Consider the following 18,029-nt stretch of genomic DNA (forward strand, 5'->3'; position numbering starts at 1 on the left):
CCTGGCCCCGCTCAGTGGCTTAAGGATCCGGCATTGCCGTGAGCTGTGGTGTAGGTCGCAGGTGTAGCTCGGATCCTGAGTTGCTGTGGCTGTGGTGTAGGCCAGCAGCTGTAGCTCTGATTCGACCCCTAGTCCAGGAACTTCCATATGCCACAGGTGTGGCCCAAGAAAGAATTTTATTTTATTTATTATTTTAATTTTATTTTGGCTGCACCCATGGCGTGCAGAAGTCCCCAAGCCAGGGGTCAAAACCCAGACCACAGCAGTAACAACACAGGATCCTTAACCTGCTGAGCCATTAGGGAAATCCTTCTTCCTCTTCTCTCTTTTTTTTTTTTTTTAAATTCAACAGCACATTGTATGTCTCGGGCAACTGCAGTAACATCATCATTATCATAGTTGACATTTTTTTTTTGTCTTTTGTCTTTTTTGTTGTTGTTGTTGTTGTTGTTGCTATTTCTTGGTCTGCTCCCGCGGCATATGGAGGTTCCCAGGCTAGGGGTCGAATCGGAGCTGTAGCCACTGGCCTACGCCAGAGCCACAGCAACTCGGGATCCGAGCCGCGTCTGCAACCTACACCACAGCTCACGGCAACGCCGGATCGTTAACCCACTGAGCAAGGGCAGGGACCGAACCCGCAACCTCATGGTTCCTAGTCGGATTCGTTAACCACTGCGCCACGACGGGAACTCCTATAGTTGACATTTTTGAAGCACTTATGTGTCCTGGGCTCTATAATGAATATCTTTTTTTATTTTTTTTTTTTGTCTTTTTGGGCCGCACCCATGGCATATGGAGGTTCCCAGGCTAGGGGTTGAATCGGAGCTGTGGCCGCTAGCCACAGCCACAGCCACAGCCACAGCAACACCAGATCCGAGCCGCATCTGCGACCTACACCACAGCTCACAGCAATGCCGGATCTTTAACCCACTGAGCGAGGCCAGGGATCAAACCTGTGTCTTCATGGATACTAGTCGGGCTTGTTAACTGCTGAGCCGTGACGGGAACTCCTGTAATGAATATCTTAAGGCGTCATCTCGTTTACCTCTCCCACCCCCATCCTGCCATGTGGATGCTGTTTCACAGGTGGGAAAAGTGAGGTGGAGAGAGGGTGAGGTCCCCCAGCTATTGGTGATGGGACTAGAATTTGAATCCAGGTCTGACTCCAGAGCTGTTGTTCTTAATCTTCATTTTGTGCCGCTTCTGGCATGGCATTTCTGGGTGGTTATTTGTCCTTTTTTTTTTTTTTTTTTTTTAACGTTTTGTCAGAAATCAAGCTGTTTTTTTCTGTGTATTTCCTGAGAATGCCTAGCACAGTGTCTCGCCCATGGAAGGTCCTTGATAAATCATCAAGAAATAGATAAATGAATAAATGGAAGAATGAATGGAAGAGTGAATCTGTGAGTGGCTTTCCTGAATGTTACCTTAATACAGAATGACTCCATTATAATATCTCCTCCCTCTTTTCAGAATTTTTGTTTCGTTTTGTTTTGTTTTTTCCAAAAAAAAATTGGAAACCTTCACAAATTTGCATGCCATCCTTGCATAGGGGCCATGCCAGTCTTCCCTGCATTGTTCCAATTTTAGTGTATGTGTTGCGGAAGCGAGCACAGTTTTCGTTCTTTTGTTGTCTAATTTTTTTCTAAATTCATGTTGTCATCTTAAATGTTTCTGAGTAAAATAATCATGGATCATTGGATTTGGAAGGGATGATATTGGGCAGCTGTCTTCCCCTCAGTTTCTTGGCAAAGACCTCCGAGCTGTTATGTCTAGAAGTTAAAGCCTCTAACTCCTTGCCCACCATCATTCCAGAACAGTATCTGAAGCGACATGGGTAATTTCTGACTTTTTCCTATAATGCCCTCCAAACACCTCTTTGCCTGAATTCAGAATTCTAACTGTATGTTTGAGTGTGTGTGTGTGTGTATTTGATTATTTAAATAGTTTTATTTTTGTTGTTGTTAGTTTCCTGGAGACATTTTTCCTTTTAATATATTTAGTAGCCTGAGAACTTATCTTTTTCGCATTTTAATGCGTCTTTGTTTCATTCTGACATTTCTCGTAAATCTGTCTGCGAGCTCCTTTGCTTTCGCTCTTCCCTCTCATGAACTCATTCTGCATTTGCTCCTTTAGCGAGCTGACTCTTTGGCTAAAGCTAACTTCAGTGAATTGCTATGCTTTTGTTGCCCCGTTTTCGTTACCATTTTTTTTTTTTAAACTAAAATGAAGAAAAAAATCTCCAGACGCTTCTGCCATGTCTGAAAGCCTCTTACGAAAGCTGTCACGGCCTCTGTTTCATCAATTCCACCCTCAGCCCAGAGTCCCTGTTGTTAGCTGCTCTCGTTGATTTTGTGCTGGTTTGTTGGTTCTGTTCTAGGTGTTGTCCCTGAGCCCTGTAGCCCTCTAGGATGACTCTTTCTTTATTATCCAAATAAAATACCCCCATCTCCATCTGTGCAGCCTGTGTACCTAAGGGAGGTTTGTATACTGGTAGGGGTTTTGGAAGATGCTCGAGTTTATCAGTTCTCCCGGTGGTTACTTGCCTGTCACCTCTTTTTTATTTTTATTTATTTATTTATTTGTTTATTTAGGCTTCTTTAGGGCCGCATACAAGGCGTATGGAAGTTCCCAGGTTAGAGAGTCGAATCGGAGCTGCCGCTGCTGACCTCACCGCAGCCACAGCCAGGCGGAATCCGGGCTGCTTCTATGACTACACTGCTGGATCCTTAACCCACTGAGCGAGGCCAGGGGTCAAACTGGCATCTTCATGGATACCAGTCGGGTTCGTTACTGCTGAGCCACAGCAAGAAATGCCTGCCTGTCACCTCTTGGTCCAAATCCCAAACCAATTCACAATAACCCCAATCCCCTACCAGCCCCTCCCCCTCGGGCTTCCTTCTCTCCCCACCTCCCCAAAGGGGAGTCTCCCCCTCCAGCCCCTGAGGCACACCTGAAGCTACGCCTGCCTGCATCCCGAGCCTTCATTATGATCCTTTTCACTCTGTCCTCCAGACGGAGAGGACTTTTCCTTTCATAAGTGTAATGGATTGATCTTGCTTTCCTAAACAAAAGAACCGTTTCCCCCCGAGATCAATTCTGTGGCTCCCTCAGAATAGGAAATGGTTAGAGTCAACAGGGTTTTGCTGTGCATGTGTATTTTTTAATATGATTCTTTTATGCCCCTCCTGATTCATTACCTTTGGGGTATTTTATGAAGCTCAAAGGCGACGGTGGCAGTAAATGTGCCTTAGGAACAGTAACGTGAACAGATAAAGGAAATGGCTGTTGTGGTACATTTAAAAAAAAAACACTGTATTTTATTTCCTTTGAGAAGAGTAAGGACTGAGCACATAGAGGTTTTTTGAAATTTTTGTTTATTTATCTTTATATTTAGATTTTTAAGTTCTGATATTCTGGCCAGATTCTTATGTCCTCCTGGGAACTGACACAAGATGTAGCTTGTAGCTATATAAGGATTGCTATTTACGTAAGGATTTTCTGAGAAGCAGCAGACAAGCCCTGGAGAGTAGGAATTGCAGGCAGCGGCCCTGGGTCTCACTGAGGCGCTAGCTTGTCGTGGGGGCGTGTGAAGGAGAGACAGGAGCCCACGGGAGGCCCTTGAATATTCCTGACCTTGACCCCCCTCCATGTTTCTAGCAAGTTCACTGCAGAGTCCTTCCAGAGAACCGATTCCACCTCGCTGATGGTCAGAGCTCCCTCTTGGCCTTGGTCATGTCTGCCCCCCATGACTGTCCCTGGTCTGTGGGCAGGCCTCTGACTTGTGCCCCCTCCTGTGTTGTGTCCAGGGACAGGGTGCCTTATCGGAGAGACTCCGGAGCTTCAGCATGCAGGACCTCAGCACCATCAGGGGAGACGGCACCCCAGCTCCCTCAGGTCCCCCCGCACCGGGGCCTGGGCGGGCCAGCGGCAAACACAGCCAGCCCAAGATGTCCCGGAGTGCTTCTGAGAGCGCTGGCAGCTCAGGTAGGTGTCACTTCACTGCCCCTCTTTTCCACCTCGTAGGTTGGACCTCTTAGGCCATATGGCCCTTGCCTCAAGGACCTGCCACCAACACAGACTTCCACCAGACCATGTCAGGCCAGCCAAGGGGTAGAGCACTACTCAAGCCAGGACAGGAAGCTGGCTTTGGGGGCTCTCGCCAGGGGCTGGGTTAGGTCACCTGCACCAGAGGGCCCCCCTTCCTCCATCTGATTGTCTAGAGAGTTGGGGCAGTTGAGCAGTACCTGGACCAAACCCAGAGGCGACAGGCCCAGGTGGACTTGGGTCAAGGCAGCTTTCTCTGTTTTCATCCTCTCGGACCCCACACTCCCGGGAGGGCTCGCCTGTCCTGAGCACCTGTGTCTCCCCCCGCAGCCAAAAGGTTAAGGCTCTCGTGGTCCTCTTCTGTGCCTGGTATTGCCTGTCTTCTCTCTCACTCCATCAGCTCCTCCCCTCCTGGAGACCCCAGGCACCATGCACACTCTTGGCCACCAGTGCCAAGGCCGCACCAGCTCTGAGGTCTCATTCCTGTGGAGCCCACGGCTCTGTGGAAACCACACATTACCTCCATGTCTACCCCTTCCTACACCTCCCCATGTCTCCCTTTGGTGGATTATTCACAGCGGCTTCAGAACTGGGAAACGGAGAAGTCTGGTGGGATCTAAAAGCAAGGTGATGGATATTATTCAGCCATAAAAAAGAATGAAGTTTTGCTCTTTGCAGCAGCATGGATGGACCGGGAGCAGAGTGAACGAAGTAAGAGAGAGAAAGACAAATCCTGTATGTTTTCACTTATAGGTGGAATCTAAAAAATAAAATGAAAGAACCAGTCTGACAAAACAGAAACAGATGCGTAGATACTGAGAACAGACCAGTGGTTGCCAGAGAAGAGAGAGGAGGAGGGGGCAAAAGCATTGAGGAGGATTAAGAGCTACAAACGACTACATATATAATAGATAAGTTATGGGAGTTCCCACTGTGGCTCAGCAGGTTAAGAACCCAGCTAGTATCTATGAGGATGTGGGTTCAATCCCTGGCCTCACTCAGTGGGTTAAGGATCCGTCATTGCCGTGAGCTGTGGCATAGGTCACAGATGCAACTCGGATCTGGTGTTGCTGTGGCTGTGTCTTAGGCCTGCCCGCAGCTGCAGCTCCAGTTCGACCCCGGGGAACTTGCAGATGTGGCCCTGCAAATTAAAAAAAAAAAAGGTTACAAGGAAGCAATGTGCCACAATGGAATTTACCCAATATTGTACCTTTATGTGGAGTATGATCTATAAAAATACCGAATTACTATGTTTTACACCTGAAACTAACATAATAGTGTAAGTCAACTGTACTTCAGTATTTTTTTAAAAGGCAATGGGAGGCACCCCCTGGCTTTGAACATCTCTCCAGACAGGCACCAGATAGAAATGAATTTGGGCTAATGTGTTTGGATCAGTTTGCTCTGAAGTGGGAGAGAGAGGAGGGGCCTCTGGGCAGGTGCCATTGGATTACTTCTCAGAGGAGAATTTAACTTCATCCCCTGCCTTCCCCTGGGCTGCTGGACACAAAGGCTGACCTCTATGGGCCAGGCAAGGGCGTTTTCTAGCACCCGAGAGGAAGCCGAATCTGGATGACCCCCTCCCCCACCTGGTGTCTCTCCAGAGACCTACCTTCCTGGGACCCCTGTATTGAGCACAATGGGACTCCCCCCACCTCCCTGGGGCCTCCCTGTGTGCCGGGCTGGCTCCTGTCAAGTGGGGGCTGTCACTGATGGTGCCCCCGTCCCCACAGTGTGTTCCTGCTGCTCCGTCTGCAGGACCCGGAAAGGTGAGTGCACAGCCAGGCAGCCTCCCTGCAGCGTGTGGGACTCGCCAGCCCCCAGAGGAGGCTCTAACCCTGAGCTGGTGTCTGACCCTGGGGCTCCCTTTCGGCTGCAGGGTCTAGGGGGTGGAGTTAGGCTAACTCCTTAAAGCAGCAAACAGGTATTCTCTTACAGTAAATACAGGCTAGAAATTTGGGAGTGGCTTAAGTGGGTGGTTCTGGCTCAAGGGCCTCTCAAGAGTTGTGGCCAGGATGCCGGCCAGGGCTGCAGGCATCTGAAAGCTTGACTGAAGGTGGCTCTCTTGTGGCTGTTGGCTCGAGGCCTCAGATCCTTACCACAGGGGCCCCTCTAGGGCGGCTTGAGCGTCCTTACAACATGGCCACCGGCTCCTCCCAGAGCGAGTGATGCAGGAGAGAGAGGGCAGATGGGACACCCCCACTTCTGCCTTTTGCTCTTTGCTGGAAGTGAGTCATTAAGTCCAGCCCACACTCAAGGGGAGGGGAGTTCCTCTCCTCCTCTTCAAGGGAGGGGTAATGAACATGGCTGGAGCTATTTTCAAACCATCATGGGGTCTCAGTTCCTTGTGCTTTGGGCGATGAGGACACAAGCACTTAGCCAGGTCCTCTGGAGCAATGAAGCCCTGTGGTTCCAGGGGTTTCTGCTCCTGTGCAGCCCAGGGAGCCCTGGTCCTGCTTTGCCACTTACCAGCAGTGTGACTGTGTGCGAGTCACCTAACCACGCTAAGCCTTGGTTTCCTTCAAATAGTGGTGAAGATCCCCGCTTCCCCACTTGGCTGTGCTGTTGTGAAGATGGCTGTGAAAGGGCTTTTTGAAGGGTGATGATGTTTACTGGAGACCTGGGGGTGGGCGTGGGTCTGGACTCTCCCAGGCCAGGGCAGGGCCCCCTGCTGCCACCCTCCCTGGGTGCAGGTGATGGCTTGGCCTGGTCGTTCTCTCTTGACCTGCTCCTGCGCTTTCCCTGATCTTAACTAGACTCGCCAGGGACCAGAGATGGTGCTGGGCTAACCCAGCCCCCCCTGCACCCCCGATGAAGAAGAGGGGCTGCCCCTAGCCTGTAGCTGCTGCCTGGGGTGAGGGGAGGAGGTAGGCAGGCCTGGTGCCCATTGAGGCCCATGCCCCCAGCCTTGGCACCTCTGACACACGGCCTGTGCCTCCCGCATCAGTGGAGAGCAGAAGGACCTGGAACTGCATTCTAGGCAGGGTCCTGTTTTCCTTTTATTTCTTGAGTTTCAAGACTTTCAGTGCTGGAGTTCCTGCTGCGGCGCAACGGGATCGGCAGTGGCATCTTGAGAGTGCCGGGACGCAGGTTTGATGCCCAGCCTGGCACAGTGGGTTAAGGATCCGGCAGTGCCACAGCTGCAGCATAGATTGAAGCTGTGGCTCAGATCTGATACCTGGCCCAGGAACCTGGCCAAAAAAGAAAAGACAAGCAAACAAAAAAAGCAAGAAAAGAAAATCCACTGTAAGACTTGTAGTGCTAAGGTTTTTAAAGGTCTACAGAAGACCTAGGGGTTTGGGAGGCCTAAGCCTAATGTGAACTGATGGTCCGGGGAGTCCGGAGCAGAGGGTTGTGGAGACCAGCGTCCTGCAGAAACGCAGGAGCTTGTATATTGTCCCCAAGGACAGAAGAAACGGAGAGGCTGCACGCAGCTGTGTCCAGCACTAGCGGCCCAGACTCGGGCCTGGTGGCGGTGCTTGTTCATGGCAGACACAATCACAGTGTCCCAGTGGCCTCCGGCAATCATGGTCATTTCTGTCTACTCACTCTTTACAGTTTTGAGTTTGTAAGTTCCGTGAGCCACTCAGAAAGCCTCTCCTTCTGGGAACCTCTTGCTTGGGGGACCAGGGAGAGCAGAAGAGGAGACCTGCCTTCTCCTCTGTTCTTGCCTCCTGGGCCTGCTCCGTGCTGCTCTCTGGGGAGCCCCCGCCCCCACCTCTCCAGTGCACTCCAGTAGCATCACAGCGCAGTGTGGGGATTGAGGGGAGTTTGGTCCTCCTGGGAGTTGCAGGGATAGGGGGTTGCTGGGGACTGGGCAACAGGCGGGAGGCAGTGGAGGCCTCCAGCTGGGGTGGCCCTGCTCAGAGTCGGGCTCTGGATGTCTCTGCCCCAGCCCTGCCTTTCCCAGCCCTCCTGACACCTAGGGACCTGGACTTCCTCCCCCACCTCCCCAAGGTCTGCTTTCCTGGGACCGGCTGATAATCTGTCTACACCATTTCCCTCTGTGACTGTGGGGAAGCCCCTAGCTCTCCAGGCCTCAGTTTCCCCTTCTGCAAAATGGAGGCATGGAGCTTATTGCCCCTCGGGCCCTTCCAGCTCTGATGTACTGTGTGAGGGAAGGGGACTAGGTGTGAGGAGCATGGGGGGAGTTTTGTCTTACACTGGGGCCAGGCAGTGATGATTTCAGAGAGTCACGGATGGTTTGGTTAGAGGCGTCCTCCTGGTCCCCCGAAACAGTTCTCATCTGAGCAGCTCAGGCCCCAAGAGAACATCCTGCTCCCTTCCTGCCCCGCCGTAGATTGCTCCCTGTGGTTTCCTGCACATCTGGCTCTTTTTCTGTGCTTCCATCATTCCCTCTCTCTCCCGCCCCTGCTGCCCTTTCTCCTCGCTTTTCTCTCTGCCTGCTTTGATGTTGGAGAACTGCTACAGCTTGGGATGAGTCAGAGAGGTAGGGTTTTGTCCCTCCCTGCCCCAAATCAAATGGATGGGACATCATTTTTTAAAAAAGCAAAGGCATCCCTTTCTATCCTGTCTATTTAAAAACCGAGACAATTGCATCCTTCTTGAGTGTGGCCCTGGGGCAGCTTCTTCCCTTAGCAGCAGGAGCCGTCAGAAGTCGAGAGCGTGGGAAGTGTGACTGTGTGTACGTGTGTGCCTGCACAAACACTCCCCGCACACGTGTGTGTCTTTCATCCCTGGAGGTCCTGCCCTAACAGAATGTTCTTTTTTTTCTCCTCGGTGGCTGTCGGGGACGTGGATGTAAGTGTTCCAGATGGGTGTGCTCTTCTTCAGACGCATTTGCTGACTTTCCTTAACCGCTCCCACTAATGTGTGCTGTGGGGGGCTGTTTGCTAACCCGGGAAGGTCTGCTGCACTGTGGGGGTGGGGCGGCCTGGGGTTCCTGCAGACGGATCAGCCTGGCCTTTAGGGCTGGACGTTTCTCTCTCCGTGCTCTCCACACAGAGAGAAGTGCAGCTGCTCCCCAGCCTGTTGTAGGCACGTTTGCTAATACAGAATGTCAGCCGAGGCCACACACTCATTCCCCTGCTCTGGAACAGAAGAGTGACCTGTTCTTTCCTAGAGGCTGCGCAGCCTTGGGCACCGTGGTCAGCTCTGCAGGTTCATGGCCTTGGCTGCCGTCACCTGAGGCTTGGAGGTGGTTGTGGCCATAACTGTGCATGAGAGATGCTCCATCTTGGTGGGACCATGTTCTGTGGGGTTTGTTTCTTCATTTATATTCCTCCTTGGTCCAGAAAGGATTTAAATTTACTTGTGGAAATGGAGATGATGAAGTCAGACTGTCAAAGATGCTGGGCTTCCTCCAGCCAGTGCAAAGAGGGAAACACAGTCAAGGGATCTTGTATCCTGACACAATAGCCACCCCGAGGTTCAGAGGCTCAGCTTTGCCACAGTGTTTATTCTCATGGGTCCTGAGGGTCAGGCAGAATATCACTTTTTTTTTTTTTTAGCTTTTTAGGGCTGCGCTTGTGGCATATGGAAGTTCCCAGGCTAGGGGTAGAATTGGAGCTACAGCTGCTGGACTACACCACAGCATAGCAACATCTGTGACCTATACCACAGCTCATGGCAATGCTGGATCCCTGACCCACTAAGCGAGGCCAGGGATGGAACCCACATCCTCATGGATACTAGTCAGATTCATTTCCACCGCGCCACAGCAGGAACTCCACAAATGACACTCATGGTAAAAACCTTCTGTCAGAAGTTATTTCCGGCCCCCAGAGCTGCCCACACTAGCTCCCCACCTCCACTGAGTTGAATGCTTGTTTTCTATTCCTACCTGAATATCTGGGTTCTCCTTGATGCATCACTCCTTGGGGATCAGAGAGTCAGTTTTTTTTTCCCCCTGTCTTTTAGTCCATGCTCAAGGATGCTATGGAGAACAGTAGCAAAGCTATTTTTGTTTCAGTCCTAAGATAGTGGTTGTTATTGTTTATTATTATTATCGTTGTGGTAATGTGTGAATTCATTGTTCTGTCGCAGGGAATCCAGGCTGGGTGGACAGGCTGAATTGTTAGATTTCTGAGGATCTTTCAGTGACTCTGGGCTGCCTTCTAAACCCCACAGTGATCGGTACAGGGACCTGGATTTAGAGGGAACCACGTGCGCAGAGACACAGACACAAGCCAGCCCGCTCTTAGGATGCGGGCCTTCATGCTAGGGCAGAGCTGGCAGGGCTGCTTCTGCAGTTTCTGCCCTGGGCTGAGGGCTTTCGGGCCTGGGCAAGCCTGTCATCACCTTTTCCTCCTGTCAGGTGTCCAGAGGGATGTCTTTGTGATGGTTATTGCCTTCTGATTTGGGACAAGAGTGAGCTCTCTGAGATGATGTCAGGGCTCAACCACAGTTAGTGGATGGGTGGCCACTGTGTGTGCAGCCCTGGGTCTGGTGCTAAGAGGGGCTGGGAGGGTCAGCCATAGACCCCAAGCACAAGATGCTTTCTGTGGGGCTGAGGCAGTGACAGTGATGGACAAGAGACCCAGGACAGGGAGCACAGCCATGTGGTACACATTCTAAGCCCCATCCAGTGACTGAGCAGGGGGGCCCGGGTGTCCAGAGTATTCAGGGAGGGCTCCCTGGCGTTACCAGTCTTCATGTTCAGTAGTGCTAAAGGTGCAGCTGATTTGGGCAAGGGAAGGGACCAGAAGTAAATGCGCTGGGGGATGCACAGGGGCCAAAAACGCAAAGGAAAGTAAATGATCTCCGGCCTGGCTCTTACTCAGATGCTGTCTGAGCCTACAATTCAGCTTTGAAATTCATGGTTGATAGCCGTGCTCTCTTGCTGCCCCCTGCTGGCTATTGAGAGCATAGCATCAATGACCCAGAAAGCCTCTTAAGATTAGGTTTCCTCTACTAGTTTTACTTAACCAGCATCTGCTGCTGTTATTCACCCTCCTCCCCAACATCCTTATTTTGGGGGCCGAGTTTGTGGCACATGGAAGTTCCTGGAGCCACAGCTGTGATGTACACTTCCTGCAGTAGTGCCAGATCCTTTAACCCACTGGGACGGGCTGCGGATCGAACCAGTGTTTCCACAGTGACCCAAGCCATTTCAGTCAGACTCTTAACCCACCACACCACAGCAAGAATGCCTGTTATTCCCTTTTTGATGGAGAGAATACATTTGGTGGCTGAACATGTTTTTAGGAGTAGTAGCAGGGTGTCCCAGAAAGAGCAGGCCCTTGGGGTGGTTGGACCAGGTGACCTGAGTGCCCCTCTGCTCTGCATTCTTTTTTTGTCTTTTTAGGGCTGCACCTGTGGCATGTGGAGGTTCCCAGGCTAGGGGTTGTTTCAGAGCTATAGCTGCGGGCCTACACCACAGCCACAGCAACTTGGGTTCCAAGCCGTGTCCTCGACCTACGCCACAGTTCATGGCAATGCCGGATCCTTAATTAACCCACCGAGTGAGGCCAGGGCTCGAACCTGCATCCTCATGGATACTAGTCAGATTCGTTTCCACTGAGCCACGAAGGAAGCTCTGGCCCTGGATTCTGATTATTGGCAAAAACAATATATGAAGCCTAGAAAGATCTGTCTCTGGGTGTCAGAGAAGCAGGATATGGGCAGGAAGTATTTTATATCTTGCCTGAGGTAGGACCATGTGATCATATGCCATGGACTATGCTTAGCACTGAACATTGAAAAAAGACGACACACTCAGTGACACGAATGAAGCTCGAGCTTTCCCTGCAGATTAGTCATGGCACACCAAAACAGGAACCTTGCTGTCGTTTTTGAGGGGAAGGCTGTGACTCGATTCTCCTTCCACTAGGCTCCTTTGCTTCTCTAGGACTTGGCCTTTGAACTGAAAAATCTACATAGTTTTGCTTAAAGTTCCTTCTGAAGGCTTCCTGGCATTTTACATCCTGTCTCTTAAAGGATGCTTGGAGCTGGATGTGCAAGTGTAATTAGGACACTGTCAACACTGATTGTATGTATTATAAAGAAAACTGTGCCGCTCCCCTCTGGAGATCACTGCCGCCATCGTTTCTTGAGGAGATTCTTTCCCGGAGCGTTCTGCTGTGGCCTCACAGCTGTAAGCTGCAGGGTTTGACTCTTCCCAGTTAAGGCAGTGGTGCCCGCACCTTCTTTGGTCGCTTACCAGTAGACTCTGAAGCCTGTGCACAGTGCCTGACCTGTCTCACAGTTACAACGATCCCGGATCCCCTGCAGTATCCCTGGAGGAGACTGGGGCCTCGGCTCTCCTAACCGGCCTGGGTTGCAGTGCTGTGTGCCTAACCTTGACCTTGCCTGCCCTTCTTTGCTCCTTTCTGCACTGATCCCGCCTCGCTGTACTTTGTCTCCTCTGTGTAGATTGTAAATGGACTTTAAGTGGTTGAGGGAGATGTGAATGAGGGTGGTGTGAAGGCCTGGGAGCCCCACCAGGTCCACAACCCCTTGGCGTTTTCTGACGAGGAGGAGGAAGACCTGCTGGATTTCATGTACAAGTTTAAGGAACCTCGAAAGACGGAGTTCCCCGTGGAGGTACACGGTGTCGGGGGCTGCTGGGTGGTACGTGTGTGTGTACAAAGGGCTCGCCTGAAGATCTGGGGCTCCTGGGAGCGGCATCTCTCGGGGCCTCCAACATCTCCTGAGTGTCTGGGGCAGGGAGATTTCCCTTCAACCAACAGGCAAGACAAGCCACAAGGCAGCATCCAGCTACTTGCCAAGGGGCGAGAAAGACCCTACTATTTTTATTTAAAAATAGGAGAGCTGAGATAGCATCCAGTGAAAAGCAACCCATATGAATGTCTTGGGGGAAGAAAAACTCAGAATGTGCTATACGACAGGTTTTTACAATGAAGGCTTGTTCATCTCGGTGTCTCCTCCACCCAGCGTAGAGCCCGGCACAAAGTGGATGCTGGTAAAATGTTATCAAGGGACACAGCCCTTCAAAATGACCGAGACAATACACTTGGCATATGTACTCTTGCCAGTTGTAGATGCGGATGGAGTTTCGGCTGCAGGAGGGCCAAGCCCAGAGCCCCAGGGCCTTGCTCTGTGCAGGGTCACCAGCCGTGGGCTCCGGCGCAGGGCGGGCAGAATAGGGGGGCCCCAGTGTCTTCCTCTCTGTCCCATCACATCTCCCCTCCTTCCCCATCTGCTGCACACTGTGGCCTGAGAGTCCTGAGGCAAATAAGGAGTCCCTCTCTGTCCAGAGAGGAGCGAAGCTTGGGAGATGCAGGTGAGGCCGGGCATGGAAAGGCTCCCCTCCTCCCACACGTCAGCCTGTGGGCCGCGTTCACAGTGGGGCTGGCGTTCCCACGCAGCACGCATGCATTCATCAGATCCCTTCCGTATGTGGGGCAGGCTGGGGTCAGTTTTCAAGTTAGAGGTTTTGGTAAAAGCTATTCTGGGTTTGGACTCTGTCCAAGGAGTCCTTTAGAGCCTGGGCAGCGCCACGATGGGGAGAGGGGCCCTGTCCAGAGGGCACAGAAGGTATCAGGACCATTGTAGGTCTTGAGGGTTTGTTCCTTTATTGTTTTGTTTTGTTTTTATTTTTTGGCTGCCCCCACACCCCCGGCATATAGAGTTCCCCAGCCAGGAATCAGATCCGAGCTGCTGTCGCAACTCAAGCCACAGCTGTGGCAATGCTGGATCCTTAACCCACTGTGCTGTGCGGGGCTGGGGATGGCAGTTGCGTTCCATCGTTCCCAAGATGCCTCAGTTCCCATTGTGCCATGTGGGGAACTCTTGGTTTTGTTATTAAAGCTGCACGAGCCCCTTTACTGTTTACCGTTAACCACCTTAAGTGGATCCCTGAAACAGAGGTTTCGCTGGCTTTCTCTTCCTCGTCCAGAGGTGGGTGGTGAACATTTCCTAGTCATGAAGGGGTAGTGTAGGACTCAGGAAGCAGGCCAGAGCCTTCGGTTCCTGCTGCTTTCCCTCCTGCCTCCCTTCCCATGTGCCTTCTAGGCACCAAGCTCCTTACTAGGAAATGGTGGTGAACCGACCTGCCGTCAGGAAAGCCCAAGTGTGGCTGGGAGACAGTGCCCCCAGAGGTGCACTCCACTGTGGGTGCAGAGTCCCCTGACGTCCTCATCTGTGCAAAACATTGTGAGGATGGAGGAGGTGATCTGGGCCATGGGGATGGGGCTCGGGAGTGACTTTGGAGCCCGGTGCTGGAAAGAGCCAGCCACACAGAGAGAGGAGGGAGGGCCTCCGGTCAGAAGGGATGGAGGCATGAGAGGACAGTGTAGAAAACGAAATTGAGTAGAGAAGAGGGCATGGGCAGGGGGTGAGGGTGGCTGGGGCCAGTGAAGCCCCTGGAGGGCTATGTTAGGAAGAAACATTTCCCTTTTACTGTGGGACAGTAACTTCCCCTGTGATTTGTGTGTCCCAGGGAAAGAGGGATCCCTGGATAATCATTTGTGGGGAGAGGAGGTAGAACACTTCGTACTTAAAGACAGTGTTTCCTTTGCGTGTGTGGTTTGCTGTGCATGAAAGGATTTCCCATCCAGAAAGAGGACCGGAAATGTGTTGATAGCAATTTTAAGCACGCCTCAAGGCCCGTTCCCCAAGGAATAAGAAAGACAAGGCAAGAAGGGGGAGGTATTTCTCCCTGCCGTGTCCCTGGTTAAGATAATTTTGCTCCCCAGGCAGAAACAAGATGTGTCATCCTGCACAACCATTCACTTGGGAGTTCCAGGGATTTAGAGCATAAAAAAAGGAGGCGCTGCCCTCCTCAACTGGCTCAACTTCCCGGGTTTGATTGGCATGTAATTAATCCCTGCTGTGGAAACTCCGAGTGAGCCCCCAGCCCCATCCAGCCTCTTCACACACGTGCGTTTGGCCAGAGGTCAACACAGACCTGTCCAGGTGCTGCTGTCCTCAAAAGCTTCCGTGTTTACACCAAACCGAGGGCTCCTTTTTCTGTTTTCTATAACCAGGCACCGCCTAGAATCCTTCGATCTCGCTTCAGGAAGAAAAGTACCTCATCCTCGGCCACTGAAACCACGTGAGTGAGATGAGCCAACAGCACCGGATCCACAGAATGTTTCTTCTCTGCCTTAAAGAGCTATTTATTCACTCATAACATAGAAACCCCGCAAGCTGGTGTGCTGAGCGTGCAGCCTTGGACATGGCCTTTTCTCTCCCCCATCTTCCACTTTTAAGAGGCGCTCCCCCTTCCTTTCCTTTATTTTGCTGGGGAGAGGCTGAAGGGAAAGGTAGTGTGTGGGGAGGGTGTGATCTTTAAATCTTCTGAGGTTAGTAACTTCCACAATTGGGTTGTCATTACAGATGGCAGGGTTTTTAGAAGTAGACAAGAACCACCCCACACTGCTGAGATGTACATTTGTAATTTATTTGTTGCATACTTTGTTTTTAGTCCTGTATATGCAAACAAAGCAATTTTTAACCCCCCCCCCCCTTTTGTTGTTCTTGGTACTAATACTTTGGACTCTGATGTACATATTTACGGCTTTCGGCTTAATATAGTGGGCTTGCAAGGGCTGCCAGAGGTTCTGATGTGCAAGAAAACTGCAAAAGCAGAAGTGTAAGAAATTATTTTGATCCTAGAGAATGTCTCAGACGTGCTTTTGAAGCTTCCAAATACAGCTTGAGTACAACACCCCTTTCCCTGCAGGGTGATGGTCCATTCGCTTCAGCCAGTCAGTCAGTATACCAGAGACGTTCAGAATGAAGAGAGACAATATTTTAGTGACAGAGGTGAGTGGAATGAAGTCAGGGAAACAGCCTAGAATACAAGTTACAGGCAGCTCATCTCCCCCAGGGATCCAGGCTGAGGAGTCTCTGAATCCTTCTGGAGGATTCACGTACAGCGCTATTGTGGGGAATCGCTGAGGGTTTCCAGTGCCTGACGACAACTGTTTCTCCTTCACAGTATCCAGGGCTCTGACTGGTTTCCCCAGGGAGAGGAGCCTATCGTCGGAGCGCCCTGTTTTAGAGAAAGCTAAGCGAAACCCAACCGATCCACTCAAACACACCTAGAACTGCGCTTTGTTGCAGATAGGCCGTGAAGTGATTCTGAGACATCTGGGGAACGATCCACATGCTGGGTTCTCGAAAGGTCCCTAGAGGTTGAGCTCTTCACGGACGTGGCCTGCTGCTCCACGGGGCAGCTGTGGCTCGCACCCCCTGTTCCCTACCTGGCTTGTGCAGAATGTGGACGAGAAAGAAGTGGTATGCTCGTGGGCACTCCGATTTTACCCAAGTCTGGATCACTTAGTTAGAGAACAAGTATCTTCTTAGTATCTGAGGAGACTCCCTTCTTAGGTTGAGAATTTTATGTGGAAAGAAGAATCTGGCTTCAATAGCATTTTGGTCTGAGGCAGCTGCTCTCCGCTGGGAGAGCTGAGCCTAAACGTAGGACTCGTATACTTGTGCTTAGAGTTGGTGTTTCCGTTCAGTGTGATGCATGCCGTGGCCACAACCCAGTTACTTATAATCCGTGGATTGTCTTTGTTCATAGATAAGCCCCGAACACGAGAGAATTAGTGTTATGTACCACAGAGAACTTCCCCTCAATCAGCTGTGGACAGGCCCAGTTAAAGACTGTTCCCTGACTGAGCTACGTGAACGTACATCAGTTTTTGCTGATGACACACTGGCTGGATCTTTGCCGCCTCGGAAAGGGTTTTACTTGATTGTTACCAGATATGCGTATTTAAATCCCTTCTCCCCACGATGCCTCTGAAGGTGACTTTGTAATTTACAAAAGGATTTAGGGAAATAAACCTAAAGGCAAATTTGCAGTTCAGAGGGCAAATAGAGGCTGCCTATTCATTGTCTGTGTCCCCCACTCACCAATACCTAACCTGCCCCCACATCCCTGACCCAGGGAGGACAGAAACCTTGTTTTCTTCAAGCTCACTGAATAGTTTCAGACAGAGGGAAAATATATGCTTTAAAATGTATTTACTTGTTACTGGGAGTACCCAGAATTATCAGAAACAAATGCAAAAAAAGCTTAACTTAAGCAGCTTTTTAATAACCTTTTTTTTTCTTTTTGCCAAAATAATCAATGCCTTTAGCAGCAGAGATTCAAATCCTATTGTGAACAAGCTATATTTTCACCATTTTACAATGGAGACTCTTCACAAGTACGGGCTATTAAGTTTGCACTCAACTATGCCAAAAACAAGCTCAAAGCACTCTACTCTCAGACGCGCTGTATTACGTCTCACTTAAGATTTAAAAATATAAAGGTATCCAAACTGCTGTCTTAATGTAACTATTTCTCCTTCCAGTGTTGGTTAGGGAGTTCAGTTTTCTCTCTTAAAAACACTCACTGTACAACTGAGAGCAGCTGTCATTATTTCTGGCAAAACGTGTTTACTTATGCAACAAGCTGTGTATTTGTGTGTGGACGGACGTAAAATGTGAATGCCTCGAAGTGTACATGTAGTGGCGTGGCGTTCTGTCTAGAGGATCAGACTGAATGTTTTAAATTTGCCCGTTTACGGACACAGGCTGTTTACAAACTGCTGGCTGGAAAGTCTAATTTTCACGTGGCCACTTTCAGTTCTTCGCCGTTGAGCACCCGTCCTGCGTCGGAGGCGATGAGATGTGGAGGTGGACTTAGAAACTGGAGAGTTAGGCATACTCCCTCCTGGCTGTGTGAATAGCTTGCTCACTTCACTGGCCTCTGAAACGTGTGTTCTCTGTAGTAAACTGTCCATGTGTTCGTGATAACAGTGCTTGTCAACCACGACCAGCCTCGAGTTCCTTCCCAGTTGTACGTCCTGGACCGTGACTGTGCCTGTTTCCCCTTTGTTTATTTCTGTAATCCCTATAGAACGACCTGTAATAAAATAGTATACTGGTCTGTGCATTAAAGGGTTGGTTGTAAAGTTACAGTATTCCAAAGGTTGAAGTTCTGCTGTTTTGTTACAATGCCTGATATATATCTTGAATAAAGTCTTAACATTTTTCTTTTAAAAGACATCTTTGCAATGTTGGGCTTATGAGGCAAGAGAAGATACTTAGTTTTGAAGCTGAGT

The 18,029-nt window shown here is 50.5% G+C and overlaps 1 protein-coding gene and 1 non-coding gene across 7 annotated transcripts in view; one reads left to right on the top strand and one right to left on the bottom strand.

Annotated features, from left to right (window-relative positions):
* REEP1 (receptor accessory protein 1) overlaps nt 1-17,969 on the top strand; it is a 122,219-nt gene extending 104,250 nt beyond the window's left edge. For 3 of the 6 annotated variants that reach the window (XM_047781590.1, XM_047781591.1, XM_047781594.1), the window contains 6 exons: nt 3,807-3,984; nt 5,778-5,813; nt 12,398-12,549; nt 14,955-15,022; nt 15,653-15,735; nt 15,911-17,969. In XM_047781590.1, the coding sequence (XP_047637546.1) occupies nt 3,807-3,984; nt 5,778-5,813; nt 12,398-12,549; nt 14,955-15,022; nt 15,653-15,735; nt 15,911-16,017 (624 nt within the window). In that variant the 3' untranslated portion in view covers nt 16,018-17,969. The other 3 variants (XM_047781593.1, XM_047781592.1, XM_047781595.1) reach the window with 3 other exon arrangements.
* On the bottom strand, nt 1,505-1,611 carry LOC125128509 (U6 spliceosomal RNA). Its single transcript, XR_007135222.1, has one exon. It is a non-coding gene; the product is annotated as a U6 spliceosomal RNA (small nuclear RNA).
* Nucleotides 17,970-18,029: the final 60 nt, after the last annotated feature.

The sequence above is a fragment of the Phacochoerus africanus genome, chromosome 5, assembly GCF_016906955.1.
Source record: "Phacochoerus africanus isolate WHEZ1 chromosome 5, ROS_Pafr_v1, whole genome shotgun sequence".
Taxonomy (NCBI): domain Eukaryota; kingdom Metazoa; phylum Chordata; class Mammalia; order Artiodactyla; family Suidae; genus Phacochoerus; species Phacochoerus africanus.